The 22,127-nt window shown below is 39.4% G+C and overlaps 1 protein-coding gene across 1 annotated transcript in view; it reads right to left on the reverse strand.

Moving 5' to 3' along the window:
• Positions 1-13,687: 13,687 nt before the first annotated feature.
• The window catches only part of LOC105225572 (carbonic anhydrase-related protein 10), a 57,824-nt gene continuing 49,384 nt past the window's right edge, over positions 13,688-22,127 (reverse strand). The window contains exons 6-8 of the mRNA XM_049455109.1: positions 19,217-19,371; positions 13,942-14,073; positions 13,688-13,826 (exon numbers count right to left, since the gene is read on the reverse strand). Coding sequence (XP_049311066.1) covers positions 13,740-13,826; positions 13,942-14,073; positions 19,217-19,371 — 374 coding nt within the window. The 3' untranslated portion in view covers positions 13,688-13,739. The remainder of the gene's footprint in view (positions 13,827-13,941; positions 14,074-19,216; positions 19,372-22,127) is intronic.

Here is a 22,127-nt window from a genome sequence, read left to right on the forward strand (position 1 = left end):
CACTCGCGTCACGCAGGTTTTTATGCCTTCCTTCGTTCGGTCGTGTGGTGCAATCAGTGGCACGCGGCTTGTTAGTTCTTGCAACAAATGCAGATGTCTGCTAGGCAATCGACTTCTTATTGCTGTATGTGGAAATATTGGTTTATTCGGCAGCTATTCTAGATTATGTTGTTATGACTGCAGCTTTAAGGTGCATGAGAGGGAAAACTTTAAAATTTTGTATTAAAGTGTTTTGCAATCGAAAATCGAATATCACTTTATCAGATGTACAACTGTTTTTAATAACATATTTTATTCTATATTCCATATTTTCCAAAATAAATATTACCCTCAAGTTCAGATCAATGACTTTTGGTAATCGAAAATATATCCGATATTTTGCCTCGGTTGATTTGCGTTTGCACAAGTAACTTTGCTCAGTTCATCTGCTTAAAATTTGTACTTTCTGTTAGTGTTTATATAATTTACACTTTGAATTGGTTGCTGTTCATTTTAACGTCCCCAGCACTACTTGTAGCTTTTGCTATTCTTCAGTTTTTGGATCTTTCGATCTCTAGTATTTCCAGCTGAAAGAACTGGAAAATTTAAGTAGTGTATATATATTTCTCTTTCTAACTTTGCTCTAAGAAATTCTTAATTTTTTTCATCTCAAAACCTTTCAGAATTTTCAGTATTAACAGATAATATTTGTCGGCCCAAAAATGTTGCTTTCCGTATGCTTTTTTATCTACCACAGCCTCGATTGGCATACCCACTCTCTTTCTAATTTATATTGTATAATTTGTTTAAGCATAGCACTGATTGATGACCCATATCCAAGCGCCCTGAAAACAACTACCACGGAGAATATAATCAACAATCTCGGATTAACAGGCCACCTATTAATGTGGCTTATGATAGCTGAGATTGCAGACATCAAAAGACATGTTTGAATCCTGTATGAAATATTGGGTATAAGGAAGCTGACAGTACTATTGGTGAAGCGTATGCTTACTGTGGTTGCCATGTGTAAAGGAAATTCCCTCCACAGCTGCACAAGGTGTATTTCAAAGTAAACAGGAAACTAGCGGTTCCTGGTGGCGCCATGGTGCGTTAGAATCTGCTATCTTTATCGATTATCCAGTAAGAATTTCATGACATTTCATTTATTGGAAGTGAAGTTTTAAGTGACAGTATGTTTGTGTTATCGGTGCGAAAATGAGCTTCGAACAAAGGCCAACATTAAATTTTGTATTAAAATTGGTAAAACTTTTACCGAAACGTTTCAATTGATGAAACAAGATTATGGCGATGATTGCCTCTCCAGTAGCAGAGTACACGAAAGGTTTCAGCGTTTTGAAAGTCGTCGTGAGGACATCAATGACGATAAACATGTGGGCCAATAAAGATTCATGATCACCGAAAATTACATCGAAACTGTGCGTGAATTCATCAAAAGTCAGTCAAAATTCATGGAAATGAAATTGAACATCTCCAAAACATCGATTTATCGCATTTTGACCGAACATTTGGTCTAAAGAAAAGTGTGTGCACGGTTTGTTCCACACAAATTGACTGACGACCAAAAATTGCTCAGAATCCAAGGTTCGAAGAACATCTTTTTTTTATTTTTTTTTGTTGTCGGAGGGGGAATCTTCTAAAGATACTACCAGGGTGAGGCTGCTAGCATGCACGATTCATATTGTTCGCTAGAACTAAACCCTTAACTCCGGCTGCTATAGCTTGTATTCGGAGCTGTTTCCAATTTTTTATTATATTATTTAATTTTAAAACATGTATCACCTGAGGAATGGCTTTGGAGGTACAGCCTTGAAAAGTTGCGCACTCGAGTGCTAAAGCGTGCTCCATTTCGAAGTCCTCTACATTTTTAAAGAAAAAACACAAAACCTTTAAATTTATTTCTCATTAAATTCATTACTATTCGAAATAAAAATCCTTGGCATTTATATTTTGAAGATTATCTCCTCCAAATGTTGGCCGCGGCTGCGGTTTGACTCCAATCGATGGCTCTTTCGAGCATTTCGCCTAGTAACTGGCAAGTGACGTGGATGATGTTTTGCTCCAAGGCCTGAATCGATGGGGGATTGTCCGCATAGACTTTAGATTTTACGTATTCCCATAGAAAAAGGTCTAACGGTGAGATATCACATGAGCTTGGTGGTTAATCGACCAGCCTAAAATGTGAAATTATCTGTGTTCTCTCAATAAATCCCTTGATTGATGCGATGTGTAGGATGGGTGTCATCTTTTTGAAATAAAATGTCACCATATCAAGTAGTTCAATTTCAGGCATCAAATAGTCGGTTACCATGGCGTGATAACGGTCCCCGGTTACGTTTTCACCGGCATCATTTTAGAAGAAATATGGACCGATGATTCCACCCTGCCCACAAACCACACCAAACCGTTTTTTTTCTGGATAAAATGGCAAATGTAGTTCACATACCCATTGAGCCAGAAATAGGCCTAAGCGTTAAACAAAATTTGGCTTGAAATCGTTAGATCTCCTTGGAAGCTTTCAAGGGCCTGTAGGGCTAAGCGATGTCGCTTGGGTTGGTCGAGTGGTTTCAGTTCTGTACAAGATGTATTTTGTAAGTCGTCAGTCTGAGTTGTTGCGAATGGCGACGAACCGACTCTCCACGGTCTTCGTGTACACTCTCAGCAACGGCTGCTATATTTTCTCCGATGTATGCTGGACGTGGTCTATCCGCCGAATATTAGCTCAGAATGAATGCTGGATTTCAGGATGAGTGACGGTGTTGCGAATAAAACTCTCAGTAGGCCGATTATGTTGACCATAAGTTGAGCGAAGTGTATGAAACACATTCGTAACAAGATTTGAACTTTCGTAAAAAAAGTTGACCGATTTGTAAGCGTTGTTCGGGCGTAAGTCTATCCGTGATGAAATGGAAAACAATACAGAACAAAAGTTACATAACGGGTTGATATGACTCACGCATTATCTGTCAAAGAAAGGCTATTAAAAAAAGCATATCTACTTGGATCGCCCGTTATGTTCAAGTATTATTGGCTCTAAATTGCAAATGAAACCGCTTCTTTTGGTATCCGTCATGAAAACGCACCGTCGCCCCTGTTAAATTGGAAATTTTTATTAACAAGCTTAGATAAGTCAGAAACTTTAAGCCGCATGAGAATATTATCGACGCCAATGCTTTCAAAAATATATTTTTTTATTATTATTTTGCACACAAATACGACTAGAAAGATCGCATATTTTTTAAAACTCAATCAGAAAACATTGTATAAAAACATATTTTCATAAAGATTGGCAACAAAGTTCCCGCTAAGAGCTTTAAGGGGACTTATGCATGCCTAATCGGTAACAGCATGCAAAAAAACTCCATTATCCAGCGAGGCGACGACTGACCTTTGGCTGTAATTTTCTTTTGAAGTAAATGCCAATTATCGGCCGACTCAAATGGCTTTCACTGCGGACATTTAAAACTTTTTGCGATTTTAATTACTTACCTATTTATTATCACAGCATTACACTCCCCTCCTTCCACCATAATTTGAATGTTGAGAGATAAAATATCAAATAATGAGCGAAAAGGGCTTCCATTTGCAAACACTTCACAAAGCCGCGTTAATGCCGGGTCTACGATTTCGCCGCACGAATTTATAAAAAAATATTGGAAATTAATTAACAACACTTTACGCTTTGCACGCTGCGGCATAAAGGCTGAATTCCGAGCAGGCCGCGCTTTGTGAATTCGAGAGCTGAACGCGTTTCACATACCAAATGTACATATGTGCGCATGTGTGTGTGCAGGTGCGCTACGCCACCTCATTAAAGCTTCATAACTCCGTGCATAATACAATAAATATTTCGCAGCCGATTATTTTATGCGCGAATCTCGGATTAACGCCTTCACTTCACGTGCATTTTAATTAGTCGCAAACGCGCTGCGGCTGTGCGCGCGCTCGTGCCGTGTGTGTGTGTGTGAGCGGACAGCGGATGGCGACGCTGGAAACCTGCAGCACGCGACATGAAGCGTATGACATGTGGCATGCAACACATGTATGCGCAAGAGAAGTATCATGTTGCAGCCACATGTAGCGCCTGCAGTGGCATTCCGCTCCAGCTCGTGATGGTTGTGCGGCGTGCGCTTTTGGCGGCGCATTTCGCGTGCTTTCAACATGAACCAGGCGTGGTCCGCCGCCATTTTCACGCGCCGCTGGCCAAAGGCATTATTTCTGAGTGACACACACACACACAAGTGTACATATATATGAAAGCTCACACTCATGCATATGCGTCACGATGGCATGCCGCATACAAAAGTGCGCTGTGCGCGGCACTTCGCAAATTTATTTGTGCAAGAGTTTATTTTCATGTATTATTGCGGTTTTGCGGCCAAATAACGCATCGGAAAACAAACGAAATTTCGTTTTTATGACAAGCACACACGCACACATGCACACACATATAGAAATTAGTATGCGCGCACATGTTGCATGCTGCTTAGCGTCATGCGCTCAATTTGAAACCAATTACATAATTTAATAGACATGACACTCGCTCTGTCACGCCAGCCAAGTGTTTTCCAAAAACTATTCGCCAAGGTAACATTCCAATTATAACCGCGCTGCACGCGGTGCATTTAGGCGTAAAAGCACACACACACACACATGATTCGTGCGCGTTCATTAGGTTCGGCTGACTGAACTTTGCGCTTATCCGTTGGCTTGACATCCTGCAGTTGAGCTGCAAATTGATGCATACTTTTGCGCGTTCGCACTGAGACCAACAATTTCGATAGCCCAATTTTAGGTGTTTAGCTCATAAACTGTTGTTGTTTACTTTGTTTCGTCATTATTCTATTGAACTCTGGCAGCTGAAACAATTAACAATGATGCATGACCATGTCGGAGGCCTTAGTGTTATTGTAAAACAATTGAAATTTAATTTAAGCTTACGAAAAATCGTTAGATGTAAACGAGGTTTATTAAAAGGGTTATATTTTAAGATTAAAGCAGAAAAAGTAAAGATTCTCCAAAAATATTGGCATCTGGTTACATTAGAGAGTGAGGCCATGTGTTTCAAGATTCACGCAAATGAGGAATGTTCTCTGAGCGCCATTTCCTTGAAAGTGGCCAGAAACGATTCTTTTACATATGACCCAAGCAGCTCACGACATCCGGTCTTGTCCTCTGCGTAGCCAAAGAACATCCGTTTGAAGATGAGCTAAAGTAAAAAGACGAAACATCCCTTCTACAGGGTTGTGTGCTGGGTTTGAGGCCAGCCACGTAAAAAACGCCCCCAATGAAAAGAAGAAAACCGTCTCGGAGAGATACGACCTTGACATATTCCACGCAGTACCCACCGGGGAAGGCAGAGGCAGAGGAAGACCTCCACTGCTTTTGAAAGACCAGGTGGAGAAGGACCTGCCTTCACTTGGAATCTCCAATTGGCGCCACATTGCAAGAAACGACTGGCGCGTTCTTGTAAACTCGGTTATAACCGCGTAAACGGTGTCTTAAAGAAGAAGAAGTTACATTTCAAAGAAATCCAGATAGGTGTATAGAAATATAAATGTGTATAAGAAAATTCAGTATGACTAATTCGTTTCTGAAAAGTGGGCTTGGACCAACCCAATATAAAAATAGATGATATTGGGTTATAACCGCGTTCAACTCTCTTTAAAATTCATAGTTCGACAATTCTAGATATGAAATGAAAAATAAGTAAGTGACGAAGTTAATATCTTGGCTCTCCGTACACAATATTTAAACTCTTTGTAACCAATTATAACGCAAAGTGGTCTTTACAAATCGCAAGTGCCTTCGAAAATTGACCGAAACAGGTCCATCATATTGTTTCCTATCCTCTAAATAACCTTAAATAATGTAAAAGGGAGTTGAAATCGGTACGAATTGGATATTGTGCTACAACTCCATCCGTATCTACTTTCTACTTCTTAAAAATATCTCCAGGTATTCGAAGCATAATTTCAGTATAATTTATATAGAACCTTTACACTAAAATCCTGTGCCATCTTGAATATTTGTCATTATATACAAGGCAAATGTTTTCAATTCACTAAATGTCACACGTTCCACCTGCTGAATCTGCCACAAACGTCGATGATGGAGGTGTCATAGCGCGTTTTAGCTGCTGTTCAACTGTTTACGACGATTGAACGCTGTGTTTTGCATAATTAGTTATTTTAAATGACAATGGGCTTGAACCCACAAACAATGAGAACAACAAATAAACACGCAATTTTTCGGTATATTTTGCTCACTAATATGGTACTTTGAAGATTTTACCCAAATAATGTAAAATCCATCCGAAGTACATGTAAAAAGGTGTCGCCATCAACTCAAGTAAACCCGAAATTATTTTATTCACTAAAAGATACAAAATCCCGGTGGCACTGCTGCCACTAATGGGAGACATCCATCTGTACCTGGCGGATACAGTAAAAAATCTAGGGCTCATCCTTGATAGGAAGGTTTCATGGAAGCCGGGTTCGAAGAGAGTGGAAGAAAGACGTCTCTCTACGACACCGTAGTTAAACCCATTATATTCAATAGAGTCTTTATGTGGTGGAGGGGTCTAAAAAAAGACTACACTTGCAAAGAAACTAGAATGGGGCTGCGCTCATCAGCATGTGTAGTGCACTAAGATCCACTCCAATCATGGCACTTAACTCCATTTTGAACATAATGGCCGTGGACATCGCCGGAAGGTGTATGGCAGGGAAAGGAGCTATTAGACTCAGAGAATCTGGGTTTTTAAAAGCCCGCGTAACTGAACTTTCGGATATTTTCACACTCTTTGAGGTTGAAACCATCAAGGTGGCAGTAGATTTGCTGCTCCGGAGTGCGTCCTCCTTTAGTGATGTGACCATTCACTCTGATAGCAGAGCGGCGATTCTAGTCTTGAATTCATTAACAGTGCGTTCCGGCAATAGCATTGAGTGCCTTTGCGATAAGACTGGTGTAATTGCCGGGTCATAGCAGAAACACAGGCAAAGCTAATGAGCTAGCAAGGAAAGTCAAACTGGAATCGTTATCGGTAGAATGGGAGCGGGTCGGTGCTCTTGCATCCTCTTGTATTCTACTATTGGATAGCTGGGCTTGGCGGAAGTTCGGCCAAGGCTGGGCCATCATCGGTCCTTGCGCAGTCCCAAAAGCCTTCTGGCCCAGGATTGATTTCAAGAGATTTTGTGATCTCTTTGTCTTTAGTAAGGCTAGCTTCTCCCTAGTTGTGAGGCTTTTATCATCCAACGGTACCTTAATTTGAGCAACAGCTCAAAACGCAGAGAGGGACAAGACTATAAATATTTCTTAACGATGTTAGAGTGCTCGAGGCCAAATTGAGAGCATTCTATATAGAGAGGATGCATATAAAAATATTGTTATAAAAATATATAAAAACCCCATTTTGGCAGCACTTATATCCTCATGATTCTTAACAAAAGTTCATATTGATTTTTCTGCCATTACAAGAGAGAGAGCACCCTGTGAAGTATATGAACAAAACCGAAGATAACGATAATTTTTAGAACTTTCAAAAATTCCATAACAGTAAACACATTTTGGCTAAAAAGTCGCTCGAAAGAGAAAGCGCTCTGCCCCTCTCACCAGTTTGGCAATTTTAATTTGTAATTAGTTTTTGAGCAAATAACCGCAAAGAGATTTTTCACGCCAATTTTAATTTGTGCAATTGAAAATCAACAGAAATTACCAAATGTTATGCAGCTGTTTGACGGAGAGGCGGGCGAAAACGCACATTACATAACGGTCAATGGCTGTCTGAGGCAAGAGTCTGTGGGGCGTTGTCTGCGTATCCGTTCAAATGCGTAAGTGAGTGTGTGAGTGTGCTGTGTGCGGGGGCACGCAGGAAATGAAAATGGCGCTGAAATGCGGAGGCTGAGGGGCGCTTACAATTTACTAACGGAAATTACAATTGCATATTTTAACGGTTTTAGGCCAAATATTTGGTGGGTGTGGCGAATGTTTGATGATTTCCAATGATAGCGTGCAAATGACGGGAGGTGTGTGTGAACGGGCGGGAGCAGGGAAGTTGAGAGACGAGGGAAGCGCAGCGGATGCGGCATGTGTCTGGCGGATATGTTGATTAATTAATGGCATTGCATAGTATTTGTATTTTAAATGCATTCCATGATTATGTTTCGCAAAGTGCTTGAACCCTCCAAAGCTCATTGGTAAATTGACTAAAAGTCAAATAAAAATTTACTATTTGTGTAATCAGTTTGAAATGTTGCCCTTCCATTTATTTTTGGCTGAATTTCTGAAAGCTTTTTAAAAATATTTTCAATAAATGTAAATACTAAAATGAGTTACATTAGCACTTTTAAGGGTTAGAAAATAAAGTAGTTGGTCGATAATCATCAGATTCAATAACAAAATTATATGAGAGCTATAGATTATATGAGCATACTTTTACAGGCATCAATAAGTTCACTGAGTCAACCAGGCGGTGAAAAATCGTAAAGAACAGATTTTGTGGGAAGTTCGTTGAGGTTAGCTTCAAAACCTGAAAAATGTTGGACAAAGATGGTCAAAACAGCTTACGATTCAGTCACCATTTGAATAGTGAAGAAGCAGTAATTTGCAATCTAAAACACTTCTGAATGATAATTTCATTATGTAACACTATGTTTGTGCCACCGAAAAAATATATCGAAATGTATGTGATTGATTTATGTGTATCTATGTACGAAGGAGGACTGCTTTCTTATTCTTTTCGAGTTCAAAGCTACGACAATGATTCATTTAAAGGAAATAATATTATTATCATGCCACATTAACAGGTCAATTGGAAACTCCCCGGCTTATAATAGTAAAATACATTTCTTGGAAAAATCCGTTTTTTTTTTATTCTTTATAGTTACCTTCAAGAGTGAAGCACTGATTATACCGACCCTTCAACTTTTTGATGCCTTTTTGTAGTACGCGTTTGTCCTTTGAGTCTAAATAGACCTCGGTTTCGGCGATCACCTCTTCATTCGACGAAAATTTCTTCCCATCGAGCATTCTTTTGGGATCTGTGAACAGAAAATAGTCGCTTGGGGGCAGATCTGGTAATCCAAAGCTACGTAGCCGCCATTTTTAGTGTTCAGTTCGAACAGTTTGTTTATGCCAATCCCATCTAAGGACCAAACTCACCTGAAAGCAGCCATTGCGGTCCAACTTACTAAGAAAATAATCGGATTGCGCTTATAGATATACATATATCATTTTGAATCGGATTCTCTTTGTAAGCTTCACTTTACAGATCTATAAACTCAACATTTTCTTCAGGGTACTCAAGAATATCAAAACATTAAAACTCACTCAAGCCATTTGATATAATTTTAGTTTTTATTCTTTTCTCGTTTCGTTTTCGCTATTTTGCAGTTGACTTTTTTGTTTTTGCAGCATTTTACTGCCATTACTTTGGCTATAAACCGATCAACTCATTGCATATATAACTTTACATTCAGTTTCCTTTCTTATTTCATAAATATTTAACTTTTAGTGTTTGTCTGCTTCCATTGTTAGCGGTAAATATCAACTTATTAATTAATTAATTTACTTATACGCCATAACTAACGGAATAATCTAAACTTTTTGCACAGAAGTAATTAATGCATTGCACATTTTTACAAGTGTCTAATAATTCATTACAAATTTACGCACCTCCAATTAATTTTAATCATATTTGCCCCGCAATTATATATTTAATGACTGATTTTTACATTAATCCATACATACACATTACACAGTTATGAGTTATTTGTATGCGAAATTAACCAACAAACACTTAAATAATGACTTCCTGACTTCCTTGTGTCGCTTTGTTTACTTTGTATTTTGATTACTACTTTCCGATATTGAATATTTTCAACTGAATTGCACACATTTACTAACATTTTGCAGCCTTTGCACTAAATTCTAGGTTCTTTAGTCACTAACGTACTTATCAGCTAATAATTACTAGGCGTTTCAACTCAAAACAAATAGCGGCCGCCTATTTTACTCACTGGGATTAATCTCTAATGGTTAGCGCCTAATGAGAGCAACACAATTCACTCCTCCTTTAAATACTTTACTAGTTTGTCTTTCATTTAATTTACAGTTTCTATGTTAACATGAATATATGTATACCGGTATAATATGCTATGCTGAAGGACAAAACAACAGTTTGGCGTGTATGATAATTGCTGCGGTTGTGGATGGTCTTCAGATAGGCCCTTAATACAGTGTACAACCAATAAATAAAATATTGTCAATAAATTGTATATTTATAAATTTTTCGAATTAAGGGGTATGCGAACAAGCACTTCGTCTAGTTGCGACATTTTTAGGAATACCATAGAACTTTAATTGAAGTTTGCACCGCAAACTCACCGTGTTCTCTACTCTATCACATAACGGGGGATCCATGTAGAGGTACTATTTTAAATAACAATTTTTTGATAGATCACGCGTGAGTCGTATCGTGGAAAGACTTACGTCGGAACAACGTTTACAAATCTTTCAACTTTATTACGAACATTTACTTTCTGTAAAGAATGTGTGCCTCGCTAAGAGCTGAAGCCGCTCGACCTTTCCAAGCAACATCGCTTGACTTATGGGCTAAGATCCGAAGTTTTCGAGCCAAACTTTGTTCAGCGATGATGCTCGTTTCTGGTTCAATGTGTATATAAACAACCAAAATTACGGCATTTGGGACGAAGAGCAACTCGAGGAGATTTAAGAGCTGCCATTTTATACCAAGGTTTTGGTATGGTTTGTAGGCTGGTAGAATCACCGGTCTATATTTCTTCAAAAATGATAAAGGTCAAAACTTAACTATCCATGACAAACATTGAAGTTCGTGGTCTCGACGAATTCTGATTTCACCAAGACGGCGACACTTCCCACATATCGCATCAATCAATGAATTTATTGAGAGAATTTCATGATTTGTGATATCATACCACTAGACTTTTCCCAGTAGGAATATGTACAGTCTAAAGTCTATGCGGAATATCCCGCTTCGATTCGGGTCTTGGAGCAAAACAACACGCGTCAGATTCGCCAGTCATCAGTTGAAATGCGACTCAGACGAGTCATCGAAAATTAGACTCGATGGATGGACGATCTGAGACGTAGACACGGTTAACATTTGAAAGAAATATTCTTCAAAAGATAAATGTCAAGGACTGTTCGTCAATCTAGAAATGGATCACCCTTTATATTCACAATGGCTCAGCCCTCTGATGAATTTCAGGAACTTTCTATGCACTGTTGAGGTGATTTAAGCCTTATCCAGATAAATGAATTCAAGGACTTTCAGTCTGCATCTATGTAATGCTGTACAATCTATGTAGAATCAGGTGCTCTCTGTAGAGTACGAATAGTAGACGAAATTTGTCTCTAGGAAGGTTTTAGCCTCCCATTAGTACCTTTGAATGGCACATACCTGTTTTTTCGTGGCAATAAATTTCTCTGGCCACTCTCTCTTCCATGCGGAGCAGGTTGTTTATGTTCTGGGAACCTACCGCAATACAGGGTTAAGGGCTAATCATCCTTGAAGCAGCCGAAGAATGGCGATATTTTTAGGAAATAGAAGGTTCATTATTAGACACCTCTGAAATTAATTGAAGCAGCGGATAAAGTTATGTTCATTCAAATTTAATCCAAAACGGGTATGTTTAGCTCAAAACAGCCTTTATAGTAGAATTTAATGTCTCTTGGCTAAACTCTGTATTGGTGACTACAGTAAACTCTAGTTAGTGGGTGACATGAGCCGTTACAAAACAATAATTGAATCTTTTGTAAGCATGTATACTATATTATTTGTCTCATAGCATTTTTAATATTATTCAGCACTAAGATTTAGGAGTTCCCGCTAGAAAGTGTTACTAAGAAAATGAGAAAGACAACAAGAACTAACTTATACATTTCACTACAAGATTATAGCAGAAGTAGCACAAGTTTCTCATTTGAGTTAAGAAACTGAACGAGGAATACATTCAGTGACAGTGCAAGTCTACGTGGCCATACAGCACCTTTTGAAATATGCGTTTTGCTTGGCTAGTTTCAATACAGAAAACTGGTTAGCGGTTAGAGTGAAGTATGGTTCCAACATCTTAAAAATATTTACATTTAGCCTGCAGTTTTCGATGGTGCGGACAATGCTGTGACCTAACACTTTTTTTATGTTTAGTCACTGAATTCTCAAAGTGTCCCTGTCTAACTATCTGAATCCTACACCCAAAAACTTGTTCGGATTCAATTGTAAATTTTTTTGTCAGCGATTTTATATTGGTTTAAAAGAGAAATAAAGCCGATTTTGGAATAACGGTAAAACTACTCACAAACTAGTTACATTAGAGCTATAAAATGAATACTTTACTGCATGCATTAGCTTACATTACCGTGGCTGTATGGGTGATAGTGAGTATGAGTCAAGCAGAAGCGGTTAATTATACATAATTATAGTTGTGACTAATGAGTAGATTTATTGAGTATATAAGTATGCGTAGAGTTCTGCTTGCTGGAGAGTTTTTATTTGGTTTTGTTTGCTTTTTTTTCTTATACTTCGTAAGTAACTACATATATATGCATGTGTGTATGTATATGTATTTACGGTGTCCATTAATTAATTTTTGCTAGTTATTTTGTAGTTATTGTCCGCCCATACAGTTTGCATATTAATTCATTATTATGAGTTCTATTTAGCTACAATTATTGTATATTTTCTGTGTTGGAGTATCGGCATACCCATACAATGACCCAAATGCGCACACACATGCGCACAAATGTTGCTTGTTGTTGTATATAACCCGTTAGTATTGATTTATTTGCATTTTTTCGCACATTAAATGCATGAAGCTTCGAGTTGCGCGTAGTATACCTGATGCCACAACGTATTCGTATGTATGTATGTAGGTAATTTGTTAATTATTTTATTTTTATACATAGTGTTGCCAAACTGAATCGAATTACAATTTAATTTAATAACGAAAAGCAGCGAATACTTTAAATATGTTCCACACGAGGCATGAACCACACACACGCATACTCATAACAATGCAGGTATGTATGTGTGTGTGGGCGAAGAATTGCATTTGTGTGCAGATCGGCATAATAATGACAAATGTGCGAAATTAAGCGTGGAAAAGCGCGAAGTCGGTGTGCGTGCTGGGCAGCGCTGAAATCGGCAGCAACAGTTGCAGCTGCCGCATTGGCGCATTCGCCGCGGCACTGCGGCTATCTTCGCGATTGCCGCGCCCCGCACGGTGGCCGTAATAACGAATTCGATTATTATCGCGCACATTTATTGCTGCACGCAAATTGCCGACACTCGCCGCAGCGCTCGAACATATTGCTGTTGTTTGTCGTGTGCCATTGTTGCCACAATTAAAGTTGTCACTTGTTGTCGTGTTGCTGTTGTTGTTGAAGCTGCAATTCTGACCACAAATGCTGCGTTCATAATTATTCGGCATACAGCGGCAATCTCTCAGCGCCCCAATGCTGCTGCTGTTAATGATGTTTTTGTTGATGTTGTTGTTGTTATATTCACAGTTACTGCCGTTGTTGTACGCATGCGTGTCGTAGTGTTTATTACCGTTGTCTTTACACTTATCGCAAATGTAGTTGCTGATGTCACCAATACTATTACAGTTACTAACGTTATGATTACCATTACCATTACCATTATTGTTATTATTATTAATATTATTGTAATTTATTTGCATGTGCCCTGTGTTGGGTCAACGAATCAATAAGCCAGTGTCCGGTGACCAGCGATTCGCTCGGTAATACATGTCCTTGTACATGGTCGGACACGAGTTTTGATTCTGCAAAGAGTGGCAAGTAGATTGTGGCAGTTGCATTAATGTTTCATTGCAGTTTTTCTTTGAAATTGCTTATCGCAATATTTGTGTGTTGATTTGTTGTTGTTGTCTTACTCACCTTATTACGCTTAAAGTCTATGTTTGTCCTTACGGTTCTATGGTGTAGTCCTTGCACGGGACGCGCATTATTGCCTAGTGGCGCTTTCGGTGTACTTTCGGAGCCTTGCATCAGTCGTCGGAGTTGGTACAACTGCAATCAAAAGCAAGAAGTGTGATTAGAGTTACGTTTGAGAACAATTTCCATGGTTAAATTTCTCAGAGAGAGCGAGTTAATCGTTAAATTTTGTCTCAAAAAGAAAGAAGCAGAAAAACAAGCTGGAAAAGTAATTGATTACAGACAATACGTGTATTTCCTTGATTCATAGTAAGGTTACCTTAGAATACCTGTCGCTCAAAGTGCGACAAAGTGTCACGATTAATAAATTTGAAATAAGAGTATGTTTCCAAAAGCTTAAGATATGCCCAGCTTAGTTCCAGTCCTTATCCCAGATTTGTTCCCATGCAGACTTTTCCAAGGCCACTAATAGTTTATCTGATTTTCTTAAGTATATTGGGTTTTATGTAGTCATTCATTTCGAATACACCGATGCTATACTACCCTTTACTCGGACGAACAGTAGGAGAGTTAACTCAGCGCGTCACGCTGAACAATTATATACGAGGTGTGTTTAAAAAGTATCGCGAATTTTGTGTTTTTTTAAAAATTATTTATTTATTCATGAATATCTATTTTGTCTCCTTTAAAGTAATCCCCATGAGATATTATACACTTGTGCCAACGGTTTTTCCAATCTTCGAAGCACTTCAAAAACCATTTTTTTTATCTTCTTTAGCTCCTCCTTCGATGTCGTCTTTATCTCCTCAAGAGAAGCGTAACGTCGTCCTTTCATGAACCTCTTCAGTTAGGGAACAAGAAAAAGTCACAGGGGGCCAGATCTGGGGAATACGGTGGCTGCGGCATCACTATGATGCACCACGCCCCTGCAATCGAAGAAAACTGTCAGCAAAACTTTCGCGATACTTTTTGAACACACCTCGTATACAATTTGGACGCTCTCCTACTCTGGATGTTACAAACTTCGTGGCAAAGTTAATATACCCTGTTTAAGGAGTGAGTGTCCTCAATTTTAAGACCGCTATGCCAAATTTATGGTCGATCAACAATTGGCGTCTCGCGTGCCATTGAGAGTATCCGTAGTGTCGAGCACATTGCTGCCGCTAGTGCATCAATTGAGGAAGACCCAAATCAGTCTCTCACACGTCATTCTCAAGCGTTGGCCATTCTGTGATGTCGTTTTAGCGAACTTTGCGAAAAGATCTTGGCCTACGTCCTTACCAGATCAAATTGACGCAAGAACTGAAGCCGCTTGACCTCCAGTATCGTCGAATGTGTGTGAATTAGGTTGAGCAAGAACTTGAAATGAAACGGATATTCTTAGAAAAATCATCTTCAGCGATGAGGCTCATTTCTGGATGGCTTCGTTAATAAGCAAGATGTGCGTTATTGGTCAAGCAGCAATCCACACGTACTTCATGAGTCACCATTGCATCCCGAAAGAATTACGGTTTGGTGCGGTTTATGGGCCGGCGGCCTCATTGGGCCATACTTCTGCCGTGATGATCAAGACCGGCATGTTACCGCTCAATGATAACCGAATGTTTCTGAACCGAATTGGATGTTATGGACATGGACCATTTGTGGTTCCAACAGGACAGCGCCACAAGCCATACAGCCGATAGAGTATTTCCTGCGGAGCTATGCCTGTCTATGGTTTATGCCAACAAGCCAGTGACGATTGATGAACTTCGTACGAATATCGAAGGTAAAACTGCCGCAGTACCGACCGATTTATGCTTGAAAATCGTCGAGAATTGAGTTCAATGTCTGAATTTCTCCGAGTGGGCCTGTGGAAGAAATCGAGTACCACACATAATGGCATCGAACTTTCACAGGAATAAAGAATTTCATTGATATCCTAAGCTGTTTTTATTTTATTTAAAATTACTTTTATAGTGCTCTTATTAAAAAAGCCGTTAGAAATTTCAAAATGTCGGCTACAATTAATCTCTTTATAGGACACGCATGAATAAAAGGCACAATTTGTTCACAAAGTGCCAGTGGCCACATGTTCTTAGCGATTAATTGCGGATTCGTCGCAGTCCTGGCACTACTTTTCGAGATGATCTTTAACCGAAACTATTGCAGCATTGTAATGAGCGTCCTCTAGCGAATAACAATGAGACTTTCAAATGGGATAATGAACTCGGCAAAGCTTCTGCCAGAGATATGAATGCCAATGCCTTTAATAGTTGGTGGACTCACATCTGAAGTTATACTTTCTATAATCTCAAATGATCTTTATATTAAAAGTAAAGCATACTAATCGTCAGAAAACAATTAGTAATTTAAACAGGCCTTTTAAATAAATTAAAGTTTAGAGTAGTGTTGCAAGCATTTAAGTCAACTTAAAAGTGAATTATGTGGCACACATATGTGTACATATGGAGTTTTAAAGCAAATACTGCTCACACACAATTATTTAAATTTTTTATTGCTTCGTTAGGCGCATAATTTATTCATTACGATGGTTTTTTCGAGCCGCCCGAATCACTTCCGAGAGTGTAAATATTTAATTTTGAGCTTTTATCGGCCTATACTCAACAGCAACTTTTTGCCAATAACTTAATTTGCATTTAAACAAGTGTGTGTGTGGACTGGGCAGTATTTTTGAATAAGCATGTGTGTGTGTGTGTTTTGCTGATTGTAAACATTATTGAAATTGTAATTGTTGTGTGAAAGTATGAAAAAATCTCCAATAAAACGCTTTAAACAAATTACAAGCACTTAACACGTAATTACGTTTATATTAAGCGCCAGCGATGTGGTGAAAGTGAGCACACTGCACCACACACCACTACACATACACTACACGCTACCACTTCGGTTGGCCGCGAACGGGTATGGTCGAAACTGTTCGATTGACCGCCTGCATTCACATCTCTTATTCATCGCAGAAATGTTTGCTTGCATATTGTCGAAAAAGCCAGATGACCAGAACGTTTCAATTAAATACCACTTTACAGTTACATTAAAAATACATATCAACATACAGTTACGGATTTATTGGAGCGCAAAATTTTCGGTTGAAAGGGAAAATACTTCGATTATATTTTGCAGGCATATTCTCAGAATTATATAAAAGTGATATAAAGTATCGAGCAGATGCTCAAAACTTTCTTGACTGAACTTTCAAGTAGTCAAATCGAACTTGGACTAGAATAGAGTTAGTGTGGAAAGGTACTATTTATTAGTGCTGGCTCCGACTGCACAGTAAGGCCAAATCTTAGAAATATAGTAACTGCTTTAGCCTTAATGAAACGTACATACCACAGGTGTAATGCTCGAGAATTCTACGAAAAGATGCGGCGACTAACAGAAGGTTTCAAGACCGGGGCATACTCTTGTAGAACCCCCAGAGGTGATATAGCAACCGATACCCAGAGCATACTAAAATTATAGAGGGAACACTTATCCACTATGCTGAATGGCAGTGAAAGCATAACACCAGGTGGTGGTGACCTTGATTGCCCAATCAATGACGATGGAGCACACGTTCCATTGTACGACCATCAAGAAGTTCGAGCTAAGAAGCGAAAAACCGATAAGAGGCATGCATCAGCTTCTTTGTAGGAAATGGTCGAACGAAGGCATGCCCAACGATTGGAATTTTAGTCTGATCTGCCAAATCGACAAAAAGGGATAAGTCTCCTCAACATCGCGTATAACGAGCGTATTGTCTGAAAGATTAAAGCCCATCGATGATATTGATATCATTGGCGTCAACACCCGCGCCAAGAGTTCTGCTTTCTCCGGAATGAATAAGGAAGCGAAGCAACTGGGTCTGGTAGTAAACGAGGGTCAAACAAACAGTCGTCGCTCTCGCGACTGAGCACCCTTGTCACTGTTGACACTCATAACTTCGAAATCGTAGATAATTTCGTCTATATTGGAACCAGTATTAACACGAACAACAATGTCAGCGTCGAAATCCAAAGCAGAATAACTCTTGCCAACGTTTGCTACTTCGGAATGAGTAGGCAACTGAGAATTAAAGTAATCTCTCGAGGAACAAAAACCAAACTCTATAAACCTCTCATTATTCCCGTCCTGCGATATGGTGCAAAGGCATGGACGATGACAACATCTGATGAGTCGACGTTACGAGTTTTCGATTTCTGGTCTGTGCGTTGGCCGCGGCGAATATCGCATTCGAAGGATAGATGAGCTGTATGAGATATACGATGCCATTGACATAGTTCAGCGAAGCATAAATCATGTCGCCCGAATTGACGAAAACACTCCAGCTCTGAAAGTATTCGACACAGTACCCGCTGGGGCAAGCAGAGGAAGAGAAAGACCTCCATTCCGTTGGAAAGACCATATGGAGAAGGACCTAGCTTTGCTTGGAATCTCCAATTGTCGCCACATTGCGAAAAGAAGAAACGACTGCTGTTGTTAACTCGGTTGCAACCGCGTATGCGGTGTCTAAGCCAGTAAAGAAGAAGTAGATAGCTCCTTTTTTGTTTATGGTTTTGGATATGAGATAATTTAAGCAGAAAAATCTTTCTCACCGTCTGGCATCGTTTTCGGAGATCTTTCGGAGATCGGCTACGAGATTAGAGGGATAAAATAACACTTGAAAGTGGATTTAATGCTAACCTTTAAGGCTGAAAAGAGTGGTCTTTGTTTAAAACTTGACTGATTTTATGACATTAGGCAAAGCAGTCGAAGCAAAATCGACTTGAAGAAACTAAAAATAGTTCATTAAAAGTATGAAAGAACAGTATAAGAAGAGTATAGCATGGTTACCTCCAGCAAGCTTAAAAAATAATTTATTCAACCTGATTTGCATTAAATAAATTATATAACATTAAGTATGATACCAAATAACTGCATTTATTCGATTAATATCGCCACCAACACATGCATATACACGCAGTTGCAAGTTCGTATTTGCATTTATAGCCTATTTGTTTCTGTATTTATTTCTGTGCGACAATTAAAATTATACGCAGAATTCAATTTGTAATTTAACCACCGAAATAAACAAATTCGCTGATGCGGTTAATTAAGTTCAATTAGGTTGTAATTATGCCTTCATTGCGCTTTTACGCACTTTCACGCACACACACACATGCATGTGTTTATTTTTATTGGCCGCTCGGTTTTGCCGAGGCTTACGTCAAAATGAATAAATTTAGCGTTAATTTAATACATATTTAGTTAATTATTGCGACAGTGTAGTTTTAGTGTGGTCAAAGGTAACGCTCACCTCTTGCTTTGTGATATAAATGGGTTTGTTTACAATTATCCAAACGGTGCTCTCCCAGCAGCCAGGATGCGTTGTGGATCCCTCGTAGGTGATGTAGTGATCCGTGTTTGGCAACAGTGATCGCACTGATATGTGCCTGATGGGTGTGGAAAACCCTAAAAATAAAGAATATAATATATGGTTATGGAGAAAGTCTGTTATTTTGCTGAAAGGAAGTTGGCTTTATACGTATATAAGATTTTATTTTTATTCTGGCTGTTGCTTTCATACATACACATCGTCACCTAAAATGCAAAATAAGGTAACTTCACTTTTCATAAGTTTACAGGCGAAGGAAAACCGATATTGAAATAAAATTTGAGTTTTGGTTAAAAAATGGTTATATATTGGTTATTATTCCGTTATAAAATGGTTATGTATTGGTTATCATTTCGTTATAAAATTGTTATATATTGATTATTAGATTTGACAGTGATTTTCGATTTTTTTTGATGTTACACTGTTTTGCATTTTACGTGACCATATACATATATTATGACCGAATTAGATATCACGACGCCGAGGTAAATTGATTTCAGTTTTGTGATTCCGTGACAATATAATTGAAAACAGTTACACCACAGCAATACTGTACTAAAAATTTTCAAAATCACAGAACATTTATGAACTCCCAGTATCTATATCTCGAGATCCCCATGTCGAAGAAGCGAGTTGAGCTTTTTACAAAACTTCTTCTCGGTTAATTTCAAAATCCGTCTAGAAGTTTACTGAAGGTGTCATATCAAAGTTGTTTCAACCTTAGTCTAGGAAAGGCTGAACAGTCTAGCAGAAAGGGTCTTGAAATATTTCTATATCCACAGAAAATTGGCGTCTGTCAACTTTTTAGGCTCATCTCATGTAAGACTATTAGACAATGTCCGGATAAAACCTTTATTAGTAGAGTTAGATTAACCTTGATAACGGTAAATAGTTCAGTGAATTTTTAGTGTTTTTTTTCGAAGATTCGCGAGCAAGCGCAAGTGCTGGCCAGCGCTCTCAAGAGGACGTTCCAATTGGGAACACATTTCACATTTGGTTATAACGGGGGATCCAAGTAGAGGTACTTTATTCAATAGCCATTTCGTGACAGATCATGCGTGAGTCGTATTAAGTTATCATGTTATTTTTGTTCACTTTTTATTCCGTTTAACTTTTTCCTGTGGGGATATGTAAAGTCTGAAGTCTATGCGGATTCCCGCTTTGATTATGGCCTTGAAATAAAACATCAACGTGTCATTCGCCAGTTACCAGTGGAAATGCTCGAACTAGTCATCGAAAATCGGACTCAACGGACGGTCCATCTGAGACGTAGCCACGACCAACATTTGAAAACGGTTATTCGGAGGTAACCAAAGTTCCTATACCAACTGGTCACTGTCTGGTGGCAACACACGCCCGCAGAATGTGGCTGACACATCGAGAAGACTGCAGGAAATCTAGAACAAGGTACCAGTGAAACAATGGAGCATCTTTTGTCTACGCTGTAAGCATCTGGGGTCTCCACGGTCTGATTTACTTGAGGAGGTATCAATATTGAGGCCACAGAATCTGTTAAATTTAGCGGCAAACGCTGGCATCCTAAAGGATGGCTACTTCTCATTGACCTAGCAACTGAACTCCATCTGGTATCGCAAAGGACCAAAACTGCTCTATGCGTGGCTCGATAACCTAACCTAACCTTATCGGGTCACACATGTTCTTTTGCGAAGTAGTTTCAAACAGACAGACAGAGAGTAAGCGAGCACAACACTGACATATTGTTCTGGTAACACAGTGAATATCCACATTTCTGCCGGCGAGTGAACTCCACTTCAATGTCAGAGCAGTCGTCTAAAGATCTGAAACTAGATCTCGCAACTACTTAAGTCACTTTAACGACTTCAAGTTATTGCCGTGCACAATTTTTTAAAAGGTAGCGGTAAATTATCATCCACACACACTATCGCTACTTGGCCTTTATTTTTTCTAATCATATCCCCATTTTTAGTTTCAGTTTCTATTTATTTGCTCCATTTACACTTGTAACCCTTGTCCAACTTGAGCGGCGATTTCTTCGTAGCACCATTTTCCCTCCACTTTCGCCGGCCACGCAATCGCACCGCGAAGGTGCCTGCCGTGACGGTACTCCGGGTTTGGTGTTGTAGGAAAATTTAACTGCCACTTTACGTTTTGCATTGCCCAGCAACACACAACAGCAGGACGACTATTACCACTGATTGGCTTTTTTCGCTTCTCGCTTCTTCCTTTTTACTTTCCACTTTATTGCGCTGAAGCAACGCTGGCACCTTCAAATGACGCGAGGCGCTGGGCAACCAGCTGGACGCCGCGCACTTGCTGGCCATTTGTGTGGCGAAATGCACAGCGGAAGGCCGAGTGGCAATTGCAATTGTTGCTGCCCTGTTATTATATTATGAGCGGGCGTTTTTATTGCATTTGGCAGCGCATAATTTTGCGCCAACTCGAAGGTGGTAAGCGAGTATTAAGACGGTCGCCGACGAGACGAAAGCTTTGAGCGCGCGTGCGACACGCTTGTTGTTGCTATTATTGTGGGTGCTTTGAACCGCGAAAAGGGCAAATGCACACGTGCAAACATGCATAGATTGCTTTGATTTGTTTTTACTATTTTATTTTCTTTAAAAGCCGGCTTGTTTGCTTGCGCGCTGCCGGTCGCCAACACGGCTCTTTTACGGTTCGTAATGGCTGTCGTTCTGGACGGTAGAGGCTCGCCATATTGATGATTTCAGCTACGAGAAATAGGAAAGTAAAACGGCCTGCAGAAATAATAACTGCTGCCGGCCGGCCTATATTTGGCGCCGACCTCCGCGCACCCACGACCCTCGCTGTTCTCTGAACTCGCCTGCGGCCGCTGCAG

This window comes from Bactrocera dorsalis, chromosome 4 (genome assembly GCF_023373825.1).
Source record: "Bactrocera dorsalis isolate Fly_Bdor chromosome 4, ASM2337382v1, whole genome shotgun sequence".
NCBI classification, from domain to species: domain Eukaryota; kingdom Metazoa; phylum Arthropoda; class Insecta; order Diptera; family Tephritidae; genus Bactrocera; species Bactrocera dorsalis.